Genomic DNA, 26,935 nt, shown 5'->3' with positions numbered 1-26,935 from the left:
CACTAAACATTTTTAAAAGAATGGATGAATGAGTAAATGAATGAAAACATAAAATAGTCCAGAGATTTTTAAAGGGTACAGGGGAGAAAATAAGGAATATTTACAAATCAAAATTATGTCTTGAGAGATGTGAAAGATTATAAAAAGTAGGGAAGACTGGGGGCGCCTGGGTGGCTCAGTCTGTTAAGCGTCTGCCCTTGGCTCAGGTCATGATCCCAGGATCTTGGGATCAAGTCCCACATCGGGCTCCCCCTGGAGCCTGCCTTTCCCTCTGCCTGCTGCTCTGCCTGCTTGTGTTTTCTCTCTCTCTCTCTCTCTGACAAATAAATAAAATCTTTAAAAAAAAAATGCAGGGAAGACAGCATAGTCACTGAGAGTAGACTGTCGATAGAGAAGCCAATGAGAGGACAATTCAAGAATGGCTGAGCCGTGAGGACAACTCTCCAGAAGTTTCTCTGAACGTGACGGTTATTTCTGAGTAGCACTATCTCAGTCAGGGGGCTCTAGAGAAGGATTTAGTGTTGTGCTCTAATCCCACATAATCTATTATTGCTATCATTAATTTTAAAAGAACACTAACTGAAAACCTGCCACACACAGGGTATTTTAAGAAATGATGACGATGGGAATTATGATTTCAATTAAGTTATCGAGAAAGTTAATAAAAGTGCTGCAAAGAGCCAGGAGTTAAATCAGTTCTGCTCGAAATACTCATCTTTAAGTATCGATTTAAATAATAAGTATTGCTCTCCATTTCCCATCGTACCCATAAATATTTCAGTGTCCATGAATGGTATGGTCTTTCTCTAAAAACATAACTACAATACAATTCTCACACTAAGAAGAAATGAGTAATTATTTTAGGAGCATCAAATATCTAGTCAACGTTCAAATGTTCCCAGATTTTATTTTTTACAGGCGTTTGATCAAACTGGGATCCAAACATGATACATTTGTATGTTGCAATTAGTTTATATGAATCTTTTAATCCATAGCTGCCGTCTCCCACTTTCTTTCTCTCTCCCAACATCTACGTGGAGGAAATCCAGTGTTTTGTCTGTTGAGTTTCCCACAGTCTGGATTTTGCTGATGGTGCCCCACAAGGTCATGCACGTAACGTGTTCCTTTGGTCTGTTGTTTCAGTCCAAAATGGTATTTGGTAATAGAAGCTTGGAGAGATGATTTTTCTAGCAAGATCACATCATAAGAGGTGATGTGTACTTATAAAGAAGAATCTGGACATCTCTTCTTGAGAAGTTGGCATCCATTGATGATCATGGCTCAGATTCATTACTTTGTTGAGAACTGCAAAATGATAACATTCTAATTTTATTACTCATTCACTTATTAGTCAAAATTCTCCTAAAAGAGAGGTCACTAGTTTTCCTAAGGTATAGTTTATACACACAAAGGCAGAATAAATGCCCGCTTCTATGTGTGTATTTGCCATTTTAAAAAAATAGCGGATTGGTTCTCTAGCATCTCCCAGAGGTTACCAGTGAGGATTTCCATTGTGGTTGCTTCATTTGCTTTATTTTTGTTTTCTGAGTACAGACGCTGAGACCAGACTGCCTGGGATCAGAACCCCCTTCTCACATGACTTTGAGCTAAGCAGTTAATCCTTTGGAGCCTCACCTTCCTCACGTATAAATTGGGGGTACTTAATGATGTCTTCATCGCAGACTTGTTTGGAGGATTAAATGAAAATATTCATAGCCCTCGGGAAAATGTTTGGCACGTTGTGAGCCCAATATAAATATTTGCCATCCTGGGTGTTACATGTGTTTAAGTGGTCCAGAGTGGAATCCAGGCAATGATATTTGGTCAGTGGTCCCCAAGGTATTCTAATGCTGAGCCAACATGGAGAACCACAGGATTGTGAATTTTATTTTAAGATTTTATTTATTTATCAGAGAGAGAGACGGAGAGAGTGAGCACAGGCAGACAGAATGGCAGACAGAGGCAGAGGGAGAAGCAGGCTCCCTGCTGAGCAAGGAGCCCGATGTGGGACTCGATCCCAGGACGCTGGGATCATGACCTGAGCCAAAGGCAGCTGCTTAACCAACTGAGCCACCCAGGCATCCCAGGATTGTGAATTTTAAAGAGGTAATGTTTACAAAGCAGGGGACTGAAATAACTGCATTTGTGGTTTTAAAAAAAATAGCCCAGAGGGGTGCTTGGGTGGGTCAGTGGGTTAAAGCCTCTGCCTTAGGATCAGGTCATGATCTCAGGGTCCTGGGATTGAGCCCAGCATCGGGCTCCCTGCTCAGTGGGGAGCCTGATTCCTCCTCTCCCTCTCTGCCTGCCTCTCTGCCTACTTGTGAGCTCTGTCTGTCAAATTAAAAAAAAAAAAATAAAAGCCCAGGGATTGCGTCCTTGCCCCCTCGGTCACTAGCAGTGGCAAGCAAATTTAGAAGGTTACTAGTAGTGTAGGAATAAGATTAGTACTAGTGCAGGGTACACAGAGAGGCCATAAGGATTGATAATTCCATGACGCCTGGTGCATAGTAAGTGCTCCATAGGGTTCTCCGTGATTTGTCCAAAAACTGCACCATGGTCCATGTGCCCAACTGACATCCCTCTCTCCCTGCCTCGCTGTGTCTTTCCACAGAACTAGTTGGTGCTGCCTTTTCACCATGTCTGTATTCAGACAAAAAAGGCAAACTCTAGGAATTTGGGGAAAATATATTCTATACCAACAGCTAGAATAGAAAGGAATCAGGTCTCAGTGCAACGGCCGGCTATGTAATCTTACCCTCTGTGCATGGTTAGGGCATTTTAACCGCAATGATATTTTAAAAGGGAGAAACTTCAGATTGGCTAAGCAAATAAATAAAGTCCATTTGAACAGCTCCGCATCCAAACCCAGATGGATTTTCTGTTACCTCATTTGTGCTTCCTGCTTTATCAGATAGTTCTTCTGTCTTCCTGTTGTATGGCTTTAAGTCATTTGTTTTTGTTATCTACACACTGTATATTTGGGGCATTTCATTTGAGATGCTCTGTGCTTTAAAAACAAGGTATTTGGTTTTTTAATACCCTAATTTGTCATCCATAAAAACAACAGACAATATCGTCTTTAAGAGACAGATGCTGAGGGATGAATTATTGATCAAACCAGAAACAAGTTAGAAGATGAAATGCATTTGCGAAATCTATTTTTTAAAATCTTTTCCAGACTTTTCATCCTGTGATTCTAGAGATATGCCAATAGCAGAGGAAGAATGCTATATACTACAGGTAGGACCGACTGGAAAAATCGGAAGCCATTTTTTTAAGGCAGTAGTTCCTAATATTTCCAGGACTGAGGACTGAGATCCTCCTTTATGATTTCCTCTCCCTGTGGGCTGTGTGTTTGGAAAAACTGAACATACCAACCTGCATTTATCAATATTTAATTTATTTCCCCATATTTTATTCATCAAAGCCATCTATAACTGCCACCACCAACATTCAATCAGAACGAGACAGCCTGGGTTACTAGACTGACTTGCTGTAATTCAGCTAAAAGCAAGAAAATACTCGCTTTAAAGAAACCATCTTTTACCTGAAAACAGACATTGTGTTTTCTACCCCAGCATGAGAAATGGGGATGACAATCTTGACATTCAGTACCCTTTAATCTGTGGTCCCAGTTTATGGCAGGCAGAATAAGGGCCCCCCAAAGATGTCCATGTTCTATTTTCCCAGAACCTAGGAACAGGTTAGGTTTCATGGCAAAGGGGAATGAAGGTTGCTAATTGCTGATTTGGAGATGGCGAGGTTGTCTTGGATCATCTGGATAGGCCCGGTGTCATCACAAGGATTCTTAAATGTGGGATGCCTGGGAAACTCGGTCGGTTAAGCATCTGCCTTTGGCTTAGGTCCTGTGATCGAGCCCCACATCAGGCTCCTTGATCAGCAGGGAGTCTGCTTCTCCCTCTGCCCGCCGATAACCCTGCTTGTGCTCTCTCTCTGACAAATAAATAAATAAAATCTTTTTAAAAAATTAGTTTAAAAAAAAAAGGATCCTTAAATGTGGAAGCACGGGGCGGGAAGAGGCAGTGTCAGAATAATGTGACAGAAAGTGACGCAAGAAAGCTCAACCAGCCATCGCCGGTTTTGAAGCTGGGCAGAGCCAGGAGCCAAGGAATGGGAGCCGCTTTCCACTGGAAAAGACAACAGAATGGATCCTTTTTTAGAGCCTCCAGAAAGGAATACAGTCCTGCAGACGCTTTCATTTAAGCCCAGTGAGACCCATTTTGGACTTCTTTCCTCCAGAATTGTGAGATAATATATTTGTTACCTCAGTCCACCAGTTTGTGGCAGGGAAAACTACCACATAACCTCTTTCCCCAAACTCGTGACCTCTGTTTCTCTTATGCGCCCTGTGCTCTGACCAAAGTGACTTCCTCAGTCCCTCCCCGGGCATCCTTTCCTGCCTACTTTTGGATCCTCCTTTATGGTTTCCCTCATTAGGATGACATACCACTTCACATGGCAGAGGCGAGTCCTGTCCATCTTTCCGGATACGTACCCCGGAGGCCTCCTCTGCTCTAGGCCCCTGCATCTGCTAATTGCTGATTTGGAGATGCACGGAATCTCTTCCCTTGAGCTCCCACAGTGCTGGAGCTCTCTTTAGGGGCTCACTACATTTTTCTCCTGGACTAGACTTATTTGTGCACATGTTCTATCTTCTCTACTGGATTTTAAGCTCCTTGATGACAGGGCTGGTTTTTACATAATTCTAAATCCTCTACAATGCCTAGCCCACTACATTTATGGCCTACCGAATTATACAATTGCTGTCCTATTTATGTGTATAAATGTACATACATGAGGGGCGCCTAGGTGACTCAGTGGGTTAAAGCCTCTGCCTTTGGCTCAGTCATGATCCCAGGGTTCTGGGATCGAGCCCCGCATCAGGCTCTCTGCTCAGCGGGGAGCCTGCTTCCTCCTCTCTCTCTGCCTGCCTCTCTGCCTACTTGTGATCTGTCAAATAAATAAATAAAATCTTTTAAAAAATGTACATACATGCATATATATATATATACATATATACACACACATATATATATGCAAGTGACATTATAGAACATTCATATGCCTTCAGAGGAATCAGTGGAAAAAGAACACTTGGGTTTTTTACTAGCACCCATACAAATGTTAATATCCCAGGCATGTCTATATTTTAGGACCAGATGAGCTCTTGTATCTTTATAATTTGGAGGCTGAGGCAGGAGTGAGTGTGGGGGGAGTTTATTTTTCGATTGAGGAGATGCATATTAAAAAGTGGAGAGCTATACCTGAGACATGTCTTTGCTCATGCAAAGTATCTGAGCAAAAGAGGAATGGGAGCTCCTTAAGCAGCTGTAGGGAGGTTTGGGGCCAACAGCCCAATTTTCCTTTTATTCGGGATTCAGCTACCAGAAAAGAATGCAAAACATTTTTTTTTTTCCTGACAACATTGAATAATATCTTCCTAGAAAGAAAGAAACTAAGAATGAAACAAAACAAGTTATGATGTCAGGTGCCTGGTGACACACTTGGCTTGTACATCTGTAAGACAGGGCATTCTTAAAAAAAAAAAAAAAAAAAATTGGAATGTTTTGTCTCCAGGATAAGCAGGTATCTTTGTGATACCATAACTTCCAGTTTTGTTGAAAACAGAAAATTGCTCTTGTTAATATTTTGCCTTTTGGGGCAATGACTTTAGCTATTTTTTAAACTTCTGCTCTTCTGAAAGAAACATCAGACCCAAGAGCACACGTCCCTCTGAAGACTGTCCCCATCCCGGTACACTTTTTGTTCATGTCTTCTGAGAGTCGGGAAATGAGAACTCATGAAGGCCTTTTTACTTATTTGGGTTTATTGACTGTTTACCATATGCCACACACTATGCTAAGTGCTTTATAGATGTCGGAGGCAGGCCCCTGGCCAGGGCGGCCTCCGCCATTAAAAGATGGCGCCTGGCTAGTTGCCAGGTTAGGATTGCCTCGTGAGACTAAGCGGAACGCCCAAAGAGGAAGTAAACAGCATTGGTTGCTAGCGAAGTTGTTCGTTTAGGTGCACAGCCTGATTCGCTCCCTCCTGTACCCTGCTCGCTGATTGGTCATGTAAGCATATATAAGTGTGTAGACTTGCGGAAATAAAGAGAGAGAAGAGAGAGAAGATGCATCCGAACCAGGGTTCTTGTCGTCCTTGCAGGGCGAGGGCGATAAATGGCGCCGAAACCCGGGAACTAAATAAAGGAATCTTGCAAGGTAATCCGCAGGAAAGCAGGGAGTAAAGGTCCGCAGGTAAGCGGGGACATTAGCCATGTTCAAAAGTGGAAATTCCGCGGTAAAGCGGGGAGTAAAAATAGAAAAACCTTGCAAGGGAGAAGTCCGCAGGTAAGAGGGGTAAAACCACGACAAAGGTGGTGGGAAACTTGTACAAGACCGCAAGAAGAAGCGGGGCGGCCATAGAGCCGGGATTTTCTTATCGAAACCGCAGGTAAGCGGGGAAGGGACCACGATCAAAGTGGTGGGAATCTTGTACAAGTCCGCAATAAGAAGCGGGGCGGCCTTAGAGCCGGGATTAACTTGTACAAGTCCGCAATAAGAAGCGGGGCGGCCTTAGAGCCGGGATTTAGCGAGTCCGCAATAAGAAGCGGGGCGGCCTTAGAGCCGGGATTAACTTGTACAAGTCCGCAATAAGAAGCGGGGCGGCCTTAGAGCCGGGATTAACTTGTACAAGTCCGCAATAAGAAGCGGGGCGGCCTTAGAGCCGGGATTAACTTGTACAAGTCCGCAATAAGAAGCGGGGCGGCCTTAGAGCCGGGATTAACTTGTACAAGTCCGCAATAAGAAGCGGGGCGGCCTTAGAGCCGGAATTTAGCGGTGAGTCTTTAACGTCCGCGTCTGTTGTCTGTGTGTTCATAATGGGATCTGAAGTATCTAAAGTGGTTGGAAGGGTCTTTTTAGAAGACCTGCTGAAAGCCAATGGAACTCCACTAAAAGCAAAAACTGCTCGGGCCTTTTTGAATACAGTGGAAAAGGCGGCTCCATGGTTCCTAGATGAAGGCTTGCTAAACATACCTCAATGGGACCACTTAGGGGAGGATTTGAAGAAACAGGACAATAAAACGCCTTTGCCACCCGGGACCCTGGCAATATGGACCTTAGTCCGGGGATGCCTGGTGGGGCCTAAACCCAAATGTGAATCAGCTCTACAAGAGGGAGCAGAGGCATTGGAGGAAGTTAAAGAGGAGAATTTGTCTTTGCCATTGAGGACCCGGTGCAACAGGCGAGACATTATCATAAGCTGTTCCATGTGAATGCTTTAACTCTTCGCCTCAAATTTAACATAACAAAAGCATAGGCACTGGACATAGTAGTCTCCTGCAGAAATTGCGTGATCTTACTACCTGCACCGACCTTGGGGGTTAATTCTAAGGGTTTGTTACCTAATCATATATGGCATATGGATGTCACACATGTTTCAGAATTTGGAAAGTTAAGATATGTTCATGTCTCTGTAGATACCTGCTCTGGAATAATTTTCGCCTCAGTGCATGGGGGGGGGGGGGGAATCCAGAGATGTTATTGCCCATTGCCTACAGGCTTTTGCGGCATGGGGAAAGCCACGCCAATTAAAGACAGATAATGGTCCAGCCTATACCTCACAACCCTTTAAAGCCTTCCTACAACAACTTGACATTCACTTGATACATGGAATACCCTATAACCCACAAGGACAGGGTGTTGTGGAGCGCGTGCATCTTACAATAAAAAATGCGCTTTATAAACAAAAAGGGGGAATAGGGGACACCTTCAGGTCCCCTAAAGATAAGCTCAACACCATTCTCTTTATTTTGAATTTTTTAACGTTGGACAAAACGGGTAAATCAGCTGCAGACAGACATGCAAGTGATGCTGCTGCTTCCCCTAAGCCTTTAGTACTTTGGAAGGACATCCTCACAGGAAAGTGGAATGGACCAGATCCAGTGTTAGTATGGAGTAGGGGGTCTGTATGTGTTTTTCCACAGGAAAAGGAGGCTCCAATTTGGATCCCAGAGCGGCTGGTGCATGCAGCCTTGCCTCCAAACACCAGTCATGATGCTGAAGATGCTAATGATAACTCTGGGGATGCTACACCTCCTGTGGCAGACTCAAGCCAGAGAGCTGTGAGCAGTGGTTAAAGCATGGCTATATCCTTTACCAGTGACTAACTCTTCTCTCATATTCCCTCCTCTCCCTTTGATGCATGGCAGGTCTGTAACTTGCTAGGAGCATGTACTGATATCTCAGCAGTGTCCATGTTAAATGGTGGCAAATTCCTCAACTGTTCTTATAAACAAAATGACTCTAGTACCTTGGAGACAACAGTTAATGTGTCTTGTCCCAATAATATTACTTATCAGCCCACTCCCATATGCGTCTGGCCACCGTTCCTTTTCCTCGTAACAAATGCTAGCGAGCTGAATGATATGTTGAATTGCACTAAGAATTGCTGTCTTTCCCAGTGCTGGAATGTTACGGCCTTCAAGCTGGCTGTGATTATGCGTATCCCTACCCATGTTCCTATCCCAGTTTCCATTCCAGAGGACAAGTTACCGGTGGTGCTATCCAGAAAGAAGAGAGATTTTGGTATCACAGCCACCATTGTGACAGCATTGGCTATATCTACAGCAGCTGCCACGGCAGCAGCAGTCTCGCTTGCTGCAACTATACCCACTGCGGAAGCTGTGAACACCCTTGCAGAAGGAACGGCGGCTGCCCTTCAAACACAGACTCAGATCAATGCACATCTGCAAGCAGGAATCCTGATAGTCAACCAGAGAGTGGATTTGGTTCAAGAACAAGTGGACATATGGGGGGCCCTATTGGGACTGGGATGTATAGTACCCTTCCTGGCAATTTGTGTAACTCCCATAGCCTATACTAATATGAGTGACTTACAGAATGTCTCCCAACAGCTCTCCCAATACTTACGGGGGAATCAGTCTGCAGAATTCCAAAACTATACTCAGCACCTGGTACTAGGAATAACTCAACACCAGAGTTGAGCTTGCAACCCTCCCAGAGATAATCAAAACATTGCAAGATGTGTTAACCTTTACGAAACAAGGGGCTAGCATAATTGGTCTGATGACAATCCTCGTAGTGGGCTTGATTCTACTAGTAAGGAAACTGCAAATTTGGAGGCAACAGCAACATAGGCAACAGCAAGCCATGGTGCAGGCCTTGTTTGCCATCGAGGCTGGAACATCCCCCCAAGTGTGGCTAAGTATGCTGGATCGGTAGTCAACAACGGGTAAGATTGGTGGGGGAAATATACCAACCTAAGACAGGACGCAGATCATTGATATCTGCCGTCTGATGACGGGTAAGGATATTCCCCGCCACTGACAAACTAAGACAGGCACGATCCCTGCCATAAAAGAAAAAAGGGGGAGATGTCGGAGGTAGGCCCCTGGCCAGGGTGGCCTCCGCCATTAAAAGATGGCGCCTGGCTAGTTGCCAGGTTAGGATTGCCTCGTGAGACTAAGCGGAACGCCCAAAGAGGAAGTAAACAGCATTGGTTGCTAGCGAAGTTGTTCGTTTAGGTGCACAGCCTGATTTGCTCCCTCCTGTACCCTGCTCGCTGATTGGTCATGTAAGCGTATATAAGTGTGTAGACTTGTGGAAATAAAGAGAGAGAAGATGCATCCAAACCAGGGTTCTTGTCGTCCTTGCGGGGCGAGGGCGATATATAGAGATTGTGCTATTTAAAACCAACAGGGATACCTGGGTGGCTCAGTAGGTTAAAGCCTCTACCTTCGGCTCAGGTCATGATCCCAGGGTCCTGGGATGGAGCCCCACATCAGACTCTATGCTCAGCAGAGAATCTATTTCCCCCCTCCTCTCTCTCTGCCTGTCTCTCTGCCTACTTGTGATCTCTGTCTGTCAAATAAATAAATAAAATCTTTTAAAAAAATAAAAAAAAAATAAAACCAACAATTTCCTTGGGGTAAGTTTCACTTTACCGTGTGGGTAGTCAGGATGTAGTGTGTTTAATTTCTTTCACAGGCTATTGTCACCAATAAGGGGCACAGACTCAACTTTCCTGGAGGTATTTGCATTGCCCAAGCCTGTGTTCTTGACCTCAGTGACATGCAGGCCCTCCCCATGGGCTACTTGCTGGTAACCCTCTTGTACACAGATATCAGCTTCAGTCCTTAGATACTAGAATTATAAGGAAATGCCAGAGCTGGACTTTCCAACTTCTTGGACAACAACCTCAACCGAGGATCACGTTTAACATCTTATCACTGAACACACACCATGAAATAATACCATCACTTCTTGCTATGTATTCTGATGTCTTTTAGTCTATTCTATTAAATTTTTTTGAAAATTCTTGTCAGGACGCGCTAGGTTGTTTTCACAATTCCCTGATGGGTCATTACCTTTATTTTGAAAAAACACTGCACTAGAACATAGCTAGTCTTACACAATTACCTTTTGAAGAAAGCTCTGCCATCTTAGGCAAGTCTTGTAATTTCGGAGTCCTGTGTCTACATGTACAAGATGAGGTCGGACCAGATTACTGAGTCTTAATCCTGGCTGCACATTGCAAATATTTAGAGGGCTTTTAAGTTCACTTATGTCCAGGTTTTTGCCCCAGAATTTCTGATAATTACTTGTTTGGGGATGGGGCCTGTGGATTGTTTTGTTGGTTTAACTCCCCAGTTTACTATACTGTGCCGCTAGAGTTAGGAATTATTGGACTAGATGATTGCTACATTTTCTTCCAGCCAACAATTCTGACTATTCTGATAAGGTGCACAGATTGTATTTTTTAAAGTTCTTTATAAAGTTAATATTTGTAAGGAGAAAAGGGCAGTAACCTTGAGCGATATCCCTGACAACAAAGGTTTTCACATTCTAGTTACATAAGGAATTGGTGTTTAAAACTCCTGATGTCCCAAGTGTACCCCCTCCCCCACATTGATTCAGATTGTGGACATCCAGGCTGGGGCCACATACATTTTACTTTTAATGAACACCTTAGGTGATTCTGATGAAAGTGGTCTGAGAAACACTGCAATCAGAGCATCTCAACAGCTGTTGGTAGTTTCCCATCGTCCTCGGTGCCTGGCATGCACCATGGGGCTAGGACTCTGAAACATTTGCTCAAAACCACACCGCCAGCCTGGCTGGACGCCACCACTCTCAGCCACTGCCCCAGCTTTGTGTCCTTTTCCCTGCGTTCTTTGATTCCTTTTCTAACTCAGCCCAAATGAACAATCACACTTTGCTTCTTCTCTTACTCCGACCATAATTACAGCCTTAAATATTAAAATCACACTCAAACTGGGTTACTAAGACTCTGGGAGTTATGTTGGTAGGTAAAACAATAAGAAGAGCTTGGAAAAAAATCTTCAGTTTTTTTTTAACAGATACTTTTATAGTGCCAACTGTGTGCCAATCAAAGTGGGAAGGACTTGGGGCGCCTGGGTGGCTCAGTGGGTTAAAGCCTCTGCCTTCAGCTCGGGTGATGATCTCAGGGTCCTGGGATCAAGCCCCACATTGGGCTCTCTGCTCAGCGGGGAGCCTGCTTCCTCCCTCTCTCTCTGCCTGTCTCTCTGCCTACTTGTGATCTCTGTCTGTCAAATAAATAAATAAAATCTTAAAAAAAAAAGTGGGAAGGACTTTATAAATACTAACTCAGTTGATATCTGTAATAAACCCATGAGATACTTGTCCTCCTCCTCCAGTTTTATGGATTAGGACCCTGAATCCCTCATTACTTCTGTAGTGTTGCTTCTACTCAATGTTTTGAAGGGCAGTATTACTATTTTTTAATATAAAACAAATAACGATACTGTATGGAGTTATGCCCAGAATTTCAGTTAATATTTTTTAAAAGATTTTATTTATTTGAGAGAGAGAGCAGACGAGCTGGGGGAGGGGCAAAGGGTGAGGAACAGGGACAAGCTGACTCCCTGCTAAGTGCAGAGCCAGACCAGGATTCAGTCCCAAGACCCTGCAATCATGACCTGAACTGAAGTCAGATGCTTAACCAACTGAGCCACCCAGGTGCCCCTCAGTTAATATTTTAATAGGAGGTGTAAAATAAATTTGATTTTGGGGTCAGCTGCTACATGCAAACTTCCTCTGAGTAGAGGTTCAATCCCCTCCATCATTAGAGGTATTTCAATGGAAAAATTTGAGAATTTGGTATTAAGGAACTATTCAGTAAAGTATTCTTAAGTTAATCCACCCAAGTAGCAATTTTCTTGAAGAATATTATATAATATGGCTTTCTTATTTAAATTTTAGCTCTAAACATGCAAATTGAATGTATTACCTAATACAAAATAAACATTTTTTGTGAACAAATATGTATTTGCCAATAAACTAATAAGAGACTAGTCTTTCATTTGTCAATTGACATAGATACATATATATCCTCACTCTGATATGCAATAATTCATTTATTGGTCAATTAGGAAAGATACAATCCCCAATTGAAGATGACTCACATGCAAAGGGAATTTTTCCACTTTTAACATTCATTTATTAACTAGCCTGTTGGGTTGGTTTTCTGGAGTCTTTCTAGAATTTTCTAAGAGACTTTGCCTCCTCCCGATGTACAAAACCAAGACCACTTGTGTTCTATCTGCAGTCATCCCCAGCTAGTCTAACTCTTTGTTGCCTGTCTAGGTCTGAGCTTATTTCCCAATGTCAGTGTCAAGATTATTGGCCAGAAGAAAATGTAGCAATCATCTCGTCCAGTAATTCCTAACTCTAGTGGCACGGTATAGTAACCTGGGGAGTTAAACCAACAAAACAATCCATAGTTTCTAATGAAAAAATTTCTCTTTTATAAAAGAATGTTTGCCAAGAATTGTACAAGGAATGATGAAACTGGAAAATCACCACTTTTTCATCCCTAATGAAATTGCCATTTCAAGCAAAAATCATCAACAGTTGCTAGCACCATTAAGTGAAAAATTGATGAGGAACAGGAGTACTGACATGGTACCCACAGGACACTTGCTGACTGCAAGTAGAAAAATATAACTTTGAAAATGAAGGCTTAAGCTGTCACCTTTTATTTGGTGATCAATCTATGTTGACTACTAGGAAACCAGCTTACGTGCTTCTTGCTGTGGTACAATGTGAAATACATTGTCTTGCCTATTAAGTATTCTTACAAAAATGTTTGACTTGCATCGAATCAAATCTTTAAAGCTAACATTCACTTTATAGGAAGTACAGAGGATAAAGTAAAGATTTAATGACACCATGCAGAAATCAGACAAACTCCAAGTGGAACATTCTACAGGACATGTCTTTTCAATGAGTCAATGTCATGAAAAAAAAGAAAAGCATGGGTTTGGGTTCTCTTCCAGACTAAGAGAGATTCAAGAGATATAACAACCCCCGAAATGTGTGATTCTTTAGTGGATCCCAGTTTGAATAGCTATAGAAAACATTTTTGGGAATGGGCATCTGTCTTAGTTCAGGCTGGTATAACGAAGAACCACAGGGACTTTGGTATATAAACCAGGGGCTTATAAACAATATAGATTTATTACAACAATAAAATAAATTATGAAATTTATGAACAATGGAAATGTATACGTTTATAGATAGAAATTTAGAAATTGGTAAACAAATTTCTCTAGATGTTCGAGATCAAGGTGCCCACATGGTTGGATTCTGGTGAGAACCCTTTTTTTTTTTTTTTAACCTTTCATTGTATTCGCATGTGGCCAAGAGCAGAGAGGAAGCAAGCTCCTTTGTGATCCTTATGATGGCCTTAATCCCATTCATGAGGATTCCAACCTCATGACCTCATCTCATCCTAATTATCTCCCAAAGGCACCACCTTCTAATACCATCAGCCTGGGGGATAGGGGTTCAACATATGAATTTGGGGGGAGGGGGACACATTCAGTCCATAACAGTATCACAGGATATCAGCAAGTTATCATCAGTTTTGTTAGATATAACACTTATGGCTATATAGGAACATGTCCTTCTTTCCCACATACAAAATATTTAGGGATGAAATATCATGAAGTGATTTCCTTTAAAACACTTCAGAACAAGGATAAAGAAACTTTGGCAAAATGTTGACAATGGTTATACATTTGATTTATGGCTACATAAGTGGGACTACATGCTTCTTTCTACATTTTTGTGTGGAAGCTTCTAGAAAGGCAGATTCTAGGTCCACACTCTGGACCTACTGAGTCAGAAAGTTGGCCAGGGAGATAGCAGCAGTGATAATTTCACAGGCCTTCCAGGATATTCTGACAGACTCCAAATAAAGTTTGAGAACCTCAGTGCCTTAGGGCATGGTGTGGGTGGGAAGTAATGGATGCTAGGAAAAGGATCCATTGGGCAGTGTGGTGGAATTACTGAGATGAAGTATCATATCAAAAATGAGTCCATGTGATGTAGACATGGAAGTTGGAAGTGAAGATAAGAAGCCAGGTACCCTCCAGGTCTGAGAGCCATCACTGCAGCTCGATGGAGGGGACCTGCTCCAAGGCCAGACTAGACGTCATAGACCACATGGCCTGGTGGTGTCTCTTCCTCATCGGGGGTTCTGGCTCTACCACAGCAGCTTCCATTGTGGGTGCTATCATTCTTCTAGGACAGGCCCCTGCCTAGAGATTTGGGACCGGCTCCTAAGAGTGTCGTTAAGTGCTGACAGAAGGTTCTGTGTTGAATGACTCTCACCTCCCCTGCACGCCTTACTCTGCAGGCTGGACTGGCCACACAGTCCCATTCTCCTCCTGGCCCTGCCACCTACCTGAGAGCAGGAAGAGGGCCATCATTCCTGGTCCTTTTCATCCTACTTCAGCTAATTAACCAATCTCAGACCTGTCACAGGCTTACCTAATGAATATTAGCTCACACTTGGGCACAGATTATAATGCTCCACTGAAAAGGGGCTTCATATTTAAAAAGTCACTAACAAGCCTTCTTTTCACTTACACCAACTATTTTATGTGGCATTCTCTAGAACGATCTTTCCCCAAACATGATTTTTTTTGTTTTTAAGATTTTATTTATTTATTTGACAGAGAGAGAGAGACCACAAGTAGGCAGAGAGGCAGGCAGAGAGGAGGAAGCAGGCTCCCCGCTGAGCAGAGAGCCCGACTCGGGGCTCCATCCCAGGACCCTGCGATCATGTCCTGGAGACAAAGGCAGAGGACTAACACACTGAGCCACCTAGGCACCCCTCGCCCCAAACATGTTTTCAAGAGAAAATGCGTATGAAAATGGTCTGTGGCTCAAGAAATCTGGAAAATACTAGGCTACACGTGTTTAAAACAAGTTCATTTCATGCAGAACTCAGGGCCTCTGATCCATTAAGAGCCATTGTGAGTTTTCACATGGGGGGCAGTTAGAGAACAAATCCAGGCATCCTTGCCTGTCGAATGCATGAATAGATGACGGTTCAGAGAGACATGGTTTAGGAAATCTTTCCTTAAAGTTTAATGGGTAAAATCTTGTGGAAAAACTATTTCTACGAATTAAGGAAGCAGTGATAAGAGGACTTTTTTGACATGATAGGAAGGAGATGTTTTCTAGAGTTTTAAGAGCAAGCATACAATTGTTTAAAAATCATGGCAAATCCTTTTGACAGGAGCCTTGAAGTTCCAAGCTTTCAAAATAACTTACCTTTGCAGAATTCATGAACATAAATCTGTCTCTGTGAACAACTCCAGGAAATAACATCAATGATGGGTCCAAGTATCACGCAAGGCAGGGGCCCTGCAAACAAGAGCTTTGCAGCTAGCCAGCGGGGAGGGGGCTGCTCCCCACCCTATGGTAGGATAGATGATTCCATCTGTTTTCAAAGGCTGGGACTTGCTTTGTTTGTGCTTAGGAAAAAACAGTTACAGCTTGAAGTTTTGGCCTTCGACCTCACAGTATACCTTATTCTAGAATAAGGTGAGAATCATATGCTGCTTAGATAATGCTAATTTAATCATTAATTTTACTTTATCTTCTTTTTCCAGAATACAAGAGTCAAGCGAAAAAAGCTTTGAGCGCTGTTAGTTCTTGAGGCCGGAGAAGCCGAATGAACCTTGCATTGTAAGTCTGAACAATAAAGCAATAATTTCTCTCATAACTCTTGAATAAGTTAGGCTCTTTTTTTTTTTTTAACCAGAACAAGAGGTTGGCTGCATTGCTAGATTTCTTGATTTAAGGAGCAAGGTAGCAATAGTAAAAATGGGCAAAGCAAGCTCAGGGCTGGAACAGAAAGGCCAGGAGAGGTATGAAATTAGCACTGAGGAGGTTCTCAGGCTAATCCTATGGGGATGAAGAGGTTCAGGGTGTGATAGCTACCCAGGATGACTTAGATCAAGTTATGAGAGAATTCTAGAGACATTTTTCTAAAGTGATCAAATACAGCTCAATTCTAATATAAATTGTTTTTGTGAGTACACAACATGAATTATGTTCTTGAACGTTTATCTGAAGTAAATATACTTGGACACCTTCCTTGCCGAGCACTATGCTGTGAGACATTGGGAGTTCAACAGTGAACAAGACTTACAGAGCTTACTTCCTGGAGGAAGGGGCTAATGAGCAACTACTGAAGCCTCGAATGAAGGGGGTAAGCAATACAAGGAAAGAATGGGTGCCATGATTGATCCTAATGGTACTTGTAGCTGAAATGGTCCTGAAAGGCATTTTAGGAGGGGACTTAAAAAGTGGGGATGGCAGGATGAAGAGTTAGATATCCAAACAAACAGGAAGTAGGGGATACGGAATATTCCAGGTAAAGAGAACAGCAAGCACAACGACCCAAGTAATGAAAGGGCTTCGCAGGTTGTATACGAACAGTAAGAAGCCCAGTGTGGCTGAGAGCATAAAGGTCAATGAAGAGAGTTCCAGAAGACGACATTGCAGAGGCCTGATCATGTAGGACAGCAGGAGACCCCGTATAGATTTTGTTCGGGGGTAGCGGATTTTGGACTTTTGAGGTCCAGAACTGCTGGGAGAAGAAATTTGTGTTGTTTTAGGTCACCAAGTTTGTGGTAATCATTATAGCAGCCCTAGGACATTAATACACCTGGGCAGGAAAAGATTGTCCCGGAGTCTACCTGCACCCCTCCCCATCAGAGAGAAACAGGACTGTTCAGTGATTGGTGCAATTTAATCCGTAAGATAAGATAGCGGATTCCTCATTGATTCAATGTCTAGTCCTCAGTACTGTGTCCCTAAGAACTCAGTCTCCTTGTCTCATCTGGCATGATCAGATTAAGAAGGAATACACACTAGCCTAACTCATAAGAGATATAAATCACACCACTGATTTATTGATTTATTCACGAAAACAGAATTTACTCAGATCAGCCCCTAAGCCCTGCTTTGTCTTGCTTGGGAAATGTAAAGTAAGAATGAGCCCACGTGTTTATCTTGAGGGCTGATGTTAGCAAATCTCACAGCCTTGTGCATTCACCTCCTCCCTGGGATTAGAACATTGACATTGGCTAGATAGGCTCTCTCTCTCTGGACTTTGCTGGGATGTTCTGGCAAATTCTGATTTGCTGGTACCACCTTTCTTGAGTCCTTGATGGTTGTCATCCAGCCATTTCAGGAATATTCCTTCGATGTGCTACAATGATTCCACGGACAGCACCTCCTCAGGGACCTGGGTCACGGTGTCACCAAGAACACCTGTATGCCACCTCCTCATTCCCTCATGGATTCACTCAAGAAACATTATTCAGTACTATGTGCTATACTTGTACCAGGATTTGAGACAAAGGTGAGTGAGATGAAGATCTTATCCTTCACAAATTTTATGGTTTTTTTGTAGATTAACAGTTGCTGTGTATTTCTCCTATAGAGAACTGATCTCATCTATTTTTTGTGATTTCAAATTTCAATTTTTCCAGGGTAACATTTTCTGACACTGTCAACTTCAGGAATGGTCCAATTGAGGACTTACAAACCAGTGGAATCAATTCAATGGAATAATCTATGACTCAGACAATGTTAGTCATGTCCTGTTTTGACTATCTTATACAAGTATTAACATTTCACGAGTCTAGGATGATAAAGGCCCTAGCATATTAAGTCTTCATGATGTTAACATTTCCACAAAACAGTAAAGAGATGGCCACGGCCGCCTGTCAGAGTTGTGCGCTGGTGGCCCCTTCCAACCAGTAGTTTTATTCTGTAACAGTGATAGATGTTGTCATTGAGTGCAACTTAACTTTTTTCTAATTTTCTCAAGTCCCAAACATGAGACTCTTCAGAGAAATCACAGTCCTGAGCATGCCATGCATTCTACATACATTGCATAACTAATCAGTAAGCTTCTGGAACTATGGAAGCATAGCGGTTTTCACCATCATTTTCATAGAAAGACAATGTTTGGTTAACTGTCCCTCTTAATGTGACATTACTGCGGTAGCAATCAGTCCCCATGGTCTGAAAGTTCACGTCAGTCAGAAATTCGTATAGACTAGGAAAGACTTGTGGAAGAGGGATTTTTTTGTGATCTAGGACAAGTCACTCACCTCTCTTAGCTTGTTTCCTTGTTTGTGTCAGTTAAATATCATTTATTTAGCTTTCCTGGTTTTACAATTCAATCACTCTTTGAGAAACTCTGGAAAATACCATAAAAAGTTCAAGTTCTTTTGTTGATTGGTAAGGAATCAGGTCCAACTTACGGAAACCTTCAGAACGATTTTAGACAAATTCCACTTTGAGTAGTTTATCGTAAAATAGATGCCATAAACAGTCAGCAGATACTGTCCTTGCTTTTTACGAAGCTAATTCTTAATGGAAGGGAGAGGCACTATTTAAATATAGACACACCCAAAACCCACTACTTTCATGAAACAACTTTTTTATTTCCATTTTCTGTTTACAAAAAAGAGAAACAGAATAGGGAGTGGGGGAGGTGGGAATAATGCTTGGTCACCCCCAGAGAATAGAGGAAGAGGCCATAGTCAACAAAAATGGAGAAGACTGCCCTTCCCTGCCATTACCGGTGAAAGCAATGACTGAACTAAAGTCCGAGCACGGACCAAAGGCTTAAGTTAACAAGGTCCGTCTGTCTCGGGGAGAGTCAGATGATCTGTCCAGTCCACGAACATGAGGAGGGTTTACTGAGGCCTTGGCTGTGGGCGGGAATGGGCCCGTCTCCTGGAAGATCTCGGCCGCCGACCCCAGGGCGTATAGGGGCCACGAGACACAAAGCGGGGGAAGCCCCTATGAACCACAGGGAATCGCTGCAGATAGGGTACGGGGCCAGGGGGCACCGGGGGCTGAGGATAGATCACGAAGTCATCTTCAGAGGATAATCCTGTCTGGGTCGGTGAGAGGACATCTGAATGGAAATAGTTTGAGTTCTGATCCGCCTGGAAAGGCTCGTCTGAGGCAAAATTCGTATCTTGGGGACAAAAGAGGAACCGCGGCATCACCGGGTGGAAAGTAAAGGGATGAGGCTGTGGGGGCAAGGGCAGGCGGGGAGGCTGGGGCAGAGGCAGAAGGGGACTCGGGAGTAGGGGGCCGCACCTCGAGGGCGGGAAGGCCCGTGGAGCCCTGCCAGCCTGCCTCCTCCTCTGAACGCCCCGGCCGCGTCCCCCCATCGCGGGGTCCAACGGGATCCACGCACTCACACTGTCGCGCTGCGGCAGCTCCACGCCCCAGGCGTCGGCCACGTGCGCCAGCAGCAGCTGGGAGAGGTGGCGGTGCGCGCGCTCGTTCCAGTGCACACCGTCGCGCTGCAGGTGCTGCTCGGCGTGGCGGAAGTGGAAGTGCAAGTCCAGCACGTCGAAGCCGTGCTTCTTCGCCTCGGTAGAGCTGTAGAAGTTGGCTTCAATGACTTGGACCCTCAGGGAGTCATCCCCAGGCTGGTGCTCGGGCGGCAGGAAGCCCGCCGTGATCTGCTCGCCCACGGGCATGGCCGTGTTCCACACCAGCAGGCACGACTTGGGCAGCACCTGGCCTAGGAGCCCGAACAGGCTCTCCAGGTTCTTCAGGTAGCTCTGCCAGGAGTCCGGGCCGTACCTAGACAGGTCCCAGAGGCACGAGTTCATGATGATCACATCCGGGTGGCCGTGCTCGCTGGACTGCAGCTCCTGCAGGACGTCCTCCAGGTAGCTGGAGTAGACGCGCGTGAGGAAGTAGAAGCGCACCAGGTGGTGGTTGTCGCAGAACTGGCGGACCTCCCGGTACTGGATGCCGTTGTGCATGGGGCCCATCTGGCCTCCGTCCACCAGCCTGTCCTTTTCAAAGGTCTCCTCCCCCTTGGCCTTGAGCTGGTTGGTAGTGAGCAGGCAGTCCTTCTGCAGCAGGAGCACCAGGTCCTTGTACACCGCCCTTTGGACGGAGTCTCCCAGGATGACCACGAACTTGTTGTGGAGCAGCTGCTGCACTTCGGAGGCATACAGGTGGACCATGGCGCCCAGGGCATGCAGCAGGTCTTCAGATCGCTAGGATAGAAGGAGAGAGTGGCTGGGGGGGGGGGGGGGGGGTTCTCGAGGAAGGGGATGGAGGGTTGGCCTGGGAGTGGGAAGACAGCAAGAAGGGAGCCCTGGTTGGCCACGCCTCACCTTGACCTGTGAACCCCTGCCCTGTGGCTCTTGGGAGGCCGGAGTTCCACCAGGTCTGAAGCGGCCAAACCCCAGGCCCTCCCCTGGCTAGAGGGGAAACTACCTCTGGGAAGGCAGCTCGGGTGTCTGACCCCTGGAGAATGGGGAGGTAGACTTTGCAGCTACTTCACAATGAAGATGGTGAGTGAGAAAGGATGTGGGAACGCTGTGATACGTTAAACTCAAGAGGTTACATGCCACATGTCACATGTGAGGTCTGCGTTGCTGGAACTATAGGAAACGTATCATTGAAAGAAAATATGCAAAAACAGAGCTTTTAAGAGAAAAGTAGGATAACGGGTGACTTGCCTTCCCTCCTTTTCTGTAAATATACTTTATATAATTGTATGTTTCTTTTAATAACTTCAAAAGAATTCAATGAAATGCAACAAACAACAGAAAGGAAAAGTATGGGGCGCATGGGTGGCTCAGTTGGTTGAATGTCCGCCTTCAATTTGGGTCATGATCCTGGGTCCTGGGATCAAGCCCCATGTTGAGCTCCCTGCTCGGCAGAGAGTCTGACTTGTAAAAAAGGGCATTAACACTGGAAATAATTCACATGTTACAGCTGTAGTATTCTTTGCTTTCTATAGGAAGACGATCAGAATATGCCATCCCCAAATAATGACGTTTTAAAATAAGGATTATTTTGAGCTGAAAGCAACTAAGAATCAGCAGACACATGAAAAGTTCTCCGCCTTAATGCAGTGTATAAATTTCCCTTCGAGGCAGGTGCTCCTTCCCCACCAGGAGGAGAAGAGTCAAGGAAGAGAGGGAGCTGTCGACACCAAGATGAGTTTGCATAAGCTGACTTTACTAAAATAACCCCGATTATCTATTAGTTCCGCTATATATTTCTGAGTTTTCACAATTCATAATCCCAAGAAACCCAAACCTGTTTTCCCTTTGTTAAAATGATATGTAAGCCCCTGAATCGGCTTCTTTGTATTTCTACTGTGTGAAGTCCTGTGCACATAAATATTGGTAAAAATCGTGTGCTATTTCTCCTTTTAACTTGTCTTTAGTTGACAGGGCTCCAGACACAGAACCTAACAGGGTAGAAGAAGAGTTTTTCCTCCTGAGCACTTTGCATAAAACATTAAGAGTTGTGAAACTCATCTTCAAAACTTTATTTTAAAGTTGTCATTTATAACCATATCCATTAATGAATAAAAGGTAAAAACACACTTCAGTATCACCAACAGATCTCACATGGGGAAGAATACGGCATCCACTCACACTTACACAGAAGCCAATAAAATCCACTGTGGCTTGATATTCGTAGGCTTTTAGGTATCAGTAGGCATTTTAAGAGGGGTGGATGGATAGCTATTATTAAATTACAGTTTATCAAAGCTATACTATTTGTGGTTTTAAATGGGTACAAGTACAAAAATAAAAACATGAACATGGGTGGTCTCTAAGAGTTGCCCTAAGAGAACAGCTGAAAATACTGGCTTATTTTTCCCCCAAAGAATCTTCATTCCCATGTTTTTGTTATCAGAAAAAAGAAAAAAAAAAGTTTAAAAAGAGGATAGAGCTCATTGCAGTACAACAAAATAACACCTTAAGCGAACTCCAGATCCCTCTGGGGCTCAGGCATGTTCCTTTGGAATGATTTCTCATACTTGTTAGGTGTCTACTTGGCGCTCCCCAGAGGGGATATAAAAATGAGTACAACCTGCTCCCTTCAGGAGCAGATCAGAAACAGTCAGTGGTAACTATGACACAAAGTGCTAAGGGCCATGAACACAGAAAACAGGTGCTGAGGACTTTCAGGGGCTTTGTGAACAAAAGTACTCCCCTGCCCCAGACTCCAGTCTCCAAAGTGCAACAGGAAGGGGGGAACCTCCTCCCAGAATTTCCCCGTGTTCTCATGGTGCCACTCGTGTGTTCTCTCTGGGCTGGCACTCTGCTCCCAACCTGGGCCTCATCCCCTAAGATACTGAACACCATCCTTTTCCATTGGAGTACTCTCCCTGCGGTGAGTGGGCAGCTCTGATAACCTGGTGGCCCTCTAGACTGGGACTCACAGGCGGGAGTCCAATCCACCACTCAGATGCTGTGGGAAACAGAGAAACTGAAGTATACTGGTGAAGAGCACTGCTTTGGGAGCAACACTACTTGGGTGTGAATCCCAACTATTGACCAGCTCTTCATCCTTGGGCACTTACTTAGTCTTTCTCTGCCTCAATTTTCCTCATCTGCAAAATGGGACTTTGAGTGTCCACTCAGATTTCACGGGAGGACCCAATATAAAATGGTTAGAACAATCCCTGACCAGTAGTAAGCATGGATAAGGGTTAGTTATAATTATGGAGCAAGTTTCAAAATACCGGGTTAATCAACTATTAAGGGTGGGGGGCGGATTTACAGGGTTTGTCCTGTGTGTCTAGCAGGGTTCTGTGCTGAGCCAATGAGATAATCCAAGGGAAAGATTTCAAATAAAGTAAAATGAATGTTTGTTGAATGGCTACCGGAGGCCAGCTGCTTTACAAATGTAATTCTATTTACGAGATAATTTTTATCATTTCCAATCTATAGGGAAGGACATCGATGCGATGGAGCTAAAATTTAAAACCACCGACACCAAAGTCGGTCTCTGTTGGGAGCGCTCCTTTATAGCAGAATGCCAAGTAGGCTGTTCTGAATGGAAAAGCTTGGCTCCTGTTAGGGAGGTGTTTGAAGACAAGACAGAAGAGTGCTTTGGTGTGTCTTCAAGGCACAGGCAGGCAACCATTTCCTCTGCCTGCCCAGGAGAGGTGGTTTATGTGCACAGGGGAGGTGGGGGGAGGGGACTATGAGTAAGAGTATACATATTTCATCCCCTACCTTAATCTCTACCAAGAGACATGTCAAAATAAGTGACCTGGATTTTAGAATAACCAAAACACAATTCTGCAGACTCCTAGGCCTTCTGAGTGTGTGAGGAAACCTGGCTGCCCTGTGTCCCCACCAGGGAACTTAACCCACCCAGATAATGTGCTAAGAGCTCGGAGTCAAAACTGGGCAAAAAGGTCTCCCTAGGAATTTCTCATTGTTCTTCTGCGGTGGCACAGGCAAGCAGAACAGACTGTGGAAAAGAAGGGAGGAGGAAACGACTGGAAAGAGTACTCTAGTTAGAAGTTATACTGAAAAGGAAATTCATGAAATTCTTGATAAAGAGCACCACTGACTGTAACAGGATTAACTAATCAGACAACCCCGGGACTACAACCCTGGGAAAGAATTGCTTAAAAAAGATACCAAGCACTACATAACAAAACCCGACAAGGGAGGCCTGGGTGGCTCAGTTGGTTAAGCGGCTGCCTTCCACTCAGGTCGAGATCCCAGGGTCCCACATCAAGCTCCGTGCTCGGCAGGGAGCCTGCTTCTCTCTCTGCCTCTGCTGGCTCACGTGCGCGCGCGCTCTCTCTCTCTCTCTCTGACAAATAAATAAATAAAATCTTAAAAAAAATAGCATTAACAACAACAACAACAACAACAAAAAACCAACAAAACCAAAGTGCTTGGAGGTGGGGGTTGGTGAATGAAGAATAAATCAGAGCTAACTCTAAAAACAAAGGTTGGTAAGTTTCATTTTCAGAGCTCTTTTTATTTCCAAAAAACTGAAACAAAAGAGGGATTTGAAAACAGATTACTGGTCTTTCGAGCCTAGGCTTGCTTCTTCGCTTCAAATTTGCTAAACTCACTTATTAGTTTGGGTAGCGATTTTATAGATAAGAGTGACTCACTCACTCATTCATTCAATAAAGATCACTGTGAACCCGATACTGTACTAGGTGGAAGGACTACGTGTGAAAAGCCAATCTCTTCTTTTAAGAGCAGAAGCAAGGGAAGGGATAACATAAGAGGCAAATATGGAAGGTGCTAGCAGCTACAAAGGATGAATGCAAATGAAGAGGGGAAGCCTGCTGGAGGAGTCAAAGGGGGGGGGATGGGCCCGTGAGCCTTGCAATCTGTGATTCCAACCTCAAACTAATACCTTTTTGTTTTTTTTTAAAGAGTTTCGTGGTGATTCCTGAAATCATATTTTTAAGCTGGTTCCATGGGTTCTATTTGGACTTTGACTAAAGCTCTGACAGAAACATACATTAATAATGGCTACTACTATAATAAATGACTTTCAAGCATGTTTCTTAGATTTCTTTGGGGGTAATTAATTTTTTAATAGCGTCATAAGCCACGACTTATAAATCACTGACTATTGCTGTATAACTATCACATACCAAACATGTAACATTTGCTTCTCATTAATCAATTGTTGTAGAAATTAGGTTAATTTTTTTTTTTTTTCTTACTGATCTTTAGTTACAGGAAAACAGACACAGAAATAGGTCAGCGGCCCTAGAGACCCTGCAATGAAGTCTTAAATCAGAGGTAATCCCTAACGATTCGGATGTTGTCTTGATTAGTTGTAGGAAGTACCTGTAACTAGTTTAAAAAGTTTCTTGCAGAAGACTAACCATCTTAAGGCAACATTATCCTGGGAATATAAATAGTTCACTTCCTTCTAGCTGCATTTTTGGTAATCAAATCAATGTTCTGAACTTTCCAAGATTCCCTTACATTTTAATGGAATAGATGGTACAAATACAGTAATTTTTCAGGAATTTGCCTTAATGTGTTGGCATCTGTTTAGTTTTTTCTAAGTAGGCTTTCAACTTGTCAAAAATTAAATTGCATGCCATATAAAGTTTTCAAAGAAGAAAAACAATTCAAACTTCTCTTTGGGAAAGCTTAACGAATGGCCTGAGGTTTGCTGATTGCTCAAGAAATTCATCTTTTGCTCCGGGTCAAGTCAGCTAACACATACTCTTCTATAGAATGCAAAAAAGGGGGAAATAATGCAGGCCTACTGTTTTTAAAAAGTGGTTTTCGGAGTAAATTAAAAAAAAAAAACATGAAATAAAAAACACAAAGTATTGTGAGGTGCTAGGGTAAATAATGGCAAATCATTTGCAATTTAATAGCCAGGAGAAAGTCCAATTCTAATCCCCCCACTCCAAATAACCAGTCCCCTAAAAGAGGGCTCTCAGCTGGGCAGTCCAATTAATTAATTCAGCAAAAATTTAGAGAACACCTGGGTCTATATGGGGCCCTGACAGCTGTCATTCTGCAAATTTGACTCATCCCCCTCCCCCACTAACTACTGTCAGGTTTCCTCTACCCCATCCCGGTATCACCCAACCCTACCATATGGCCGATATTTCTACCTTGCCTATTCAGGGAGTCCTCACCACGTCTAACCTCTCAAACACGCGTGATGTAAGTGGAAATCTGAAACTTCAAAGTGGGTTCCACATAACTACAAGTTTTCCTTGTGAAGGCAAGAATCCCTGCAGACCTATTCAATCAGTATCATCACCATCCCTACAGAGCCACCACCTAAAATCTGTGATTCTTTCTCAATAAAATACCCAGAGAAGAATTTCACATGCTTTAAGATTCTGAAAGTTACCAAGTTTAAAAATCTGTAAGGGGCGGGGGGATGCCTGGGTGGCTCAGTTAAGCGTCTGCCTTGGGCTCAAGTTATGATCCCAGGGTCCTAGGATCCAGTCCCACCACAGCGGGCTCCCAACTCAGCAGGGAGCCTGCTTCTCCCTCTGCCTGCTGCTCTCCCTGCTTGTGCTCACTTGCTCTTTCTCTCTGACAAATAAATAAGATCTTTAAAAAAAAATTTAAAAACCCATAAGGGAGCATATTTTTTCCCATAGTGATAGGTTAACAGAAAATGTTCCTATGGACTTTAAAAAGAAACACAGGTAACATCCTTTACGAATGAAGTGGGGGTTCATAGCAGGTAACCTCTCCAAAAAAAAAAACGAAAGATAAACTATGGAGCCTTTATTCAAAGAGACCCATTAAAAAGCAACACCAGTAACAGCTCTTGTTTTACGAAAGGATCTCCTAAAGTTTGAAAGTATTTTAAATTTTTAATATTTTAAATATTTAGAGTTAAAAAACATTTTAAACTGGGTGGCTCAGTGGGTTAAAACCTCTGCCTTCAGCTCAGGTCATGATCCCAGGGTCCTGGGATCGAGCCCCACATCCGGTTCTCTGCTAGGCAGCGAGCCTGCTTCCCTTCCTCTCTCTCTGCCTGCTTCTGCCTACTTGTGATCTCTGCCTGTCAAATAAATAATAAATAAAATCTTGAAAAAATTTTTAAAAACCAAAGCAGTTCTTATAAACAAAAATAGGATTTCAATCCTGTACAGTCTTTGACGAACTTCCACATTCTGGTCTCAAACCATTATTTAAACGACATCCGCTAACTCCCTTCCCATTACTCCCCGAAGACTGCAAGATAACGGAAAGGCAGGGAGTGGGCTTTCCCTTCCAGCA

At 43.6% G+C, this 26,935-nt stretch overlaps 1 protein-coding gene and 1 long non-coding RNA gene across 5 annotated transcripts in view; one reads left to right on the top strand and one right to left on the bottom strand.

Annotated features, from left to right (window-relative positions):
- LOC116593680 overlaps window positions 1–18,792 on the top strand; it is a 71,113-nt gene extending 52,321 nt beyond the window's left edge. Inside the window, exons 7-9 of one of the 3 annotated variants that reach the window (XR_004286935.1) lie at window positions 15,992–16,067; window positions 16,458–16,593; window positions 17,572–18,792. This is a non-coding gene — a long non-coding RNA (uncharacterized LOC116593680). Of the gene's footprint in view, window positions 1–15,991; window positions 16,068–16,457 lie in introns of all 3 variants that reach the window. The other 2 variants (XR_004286933.1, XR_004286941.1) reach the window with 2 other exon arrangements.
- Window positions 18,793–18,823: 31 nt separating this feature from the next.
- PCED1B (PC-esterase domain containing 1B) overlaps window positions 18,824–26,935 on the bottom strand; it is a 39,191-nt gene continuing 31,079 nt past the window's right edge. For both annotated transcript variants that reach the window (XM_032347981.1, XM_032347980.1), the window contains one exon: window positions 18,824–20,431. In XM_032347981.1, coding sequence (XP_032203872.1) covers window positions 19,100–20,398 — 1,299 coding nt within the window. In that variant the 5' untranslated portion in view covers window positions 20,399–20,431 and the 3' untranslated portion in view covers window positions 18,824–19,099. The remainder of the gene's footprint in view (window positions 20,432–26,935) is intronic.

The sequence above is a fragment of the Mustela erminea genome, chromosome 6, assembly GCF_009829155.1.
Source record: "Mustela erminea isolate mMusErm1 chromosome 6, mMusErm1.Pri, whole genome shotgun sequence".
Taxonomy (NCBI): domain Eukaryota; kingdom Metazoa; phylum Chordata; class Mammalia; order Carnivora; family Mustelidae; genus Mustela; species Mustela erminea.
The sequence above is the reverse complement of the archived record's forward strand: the minus strand, read 5'-3'. Positions and strand labels throughout refer to the sequence as shown.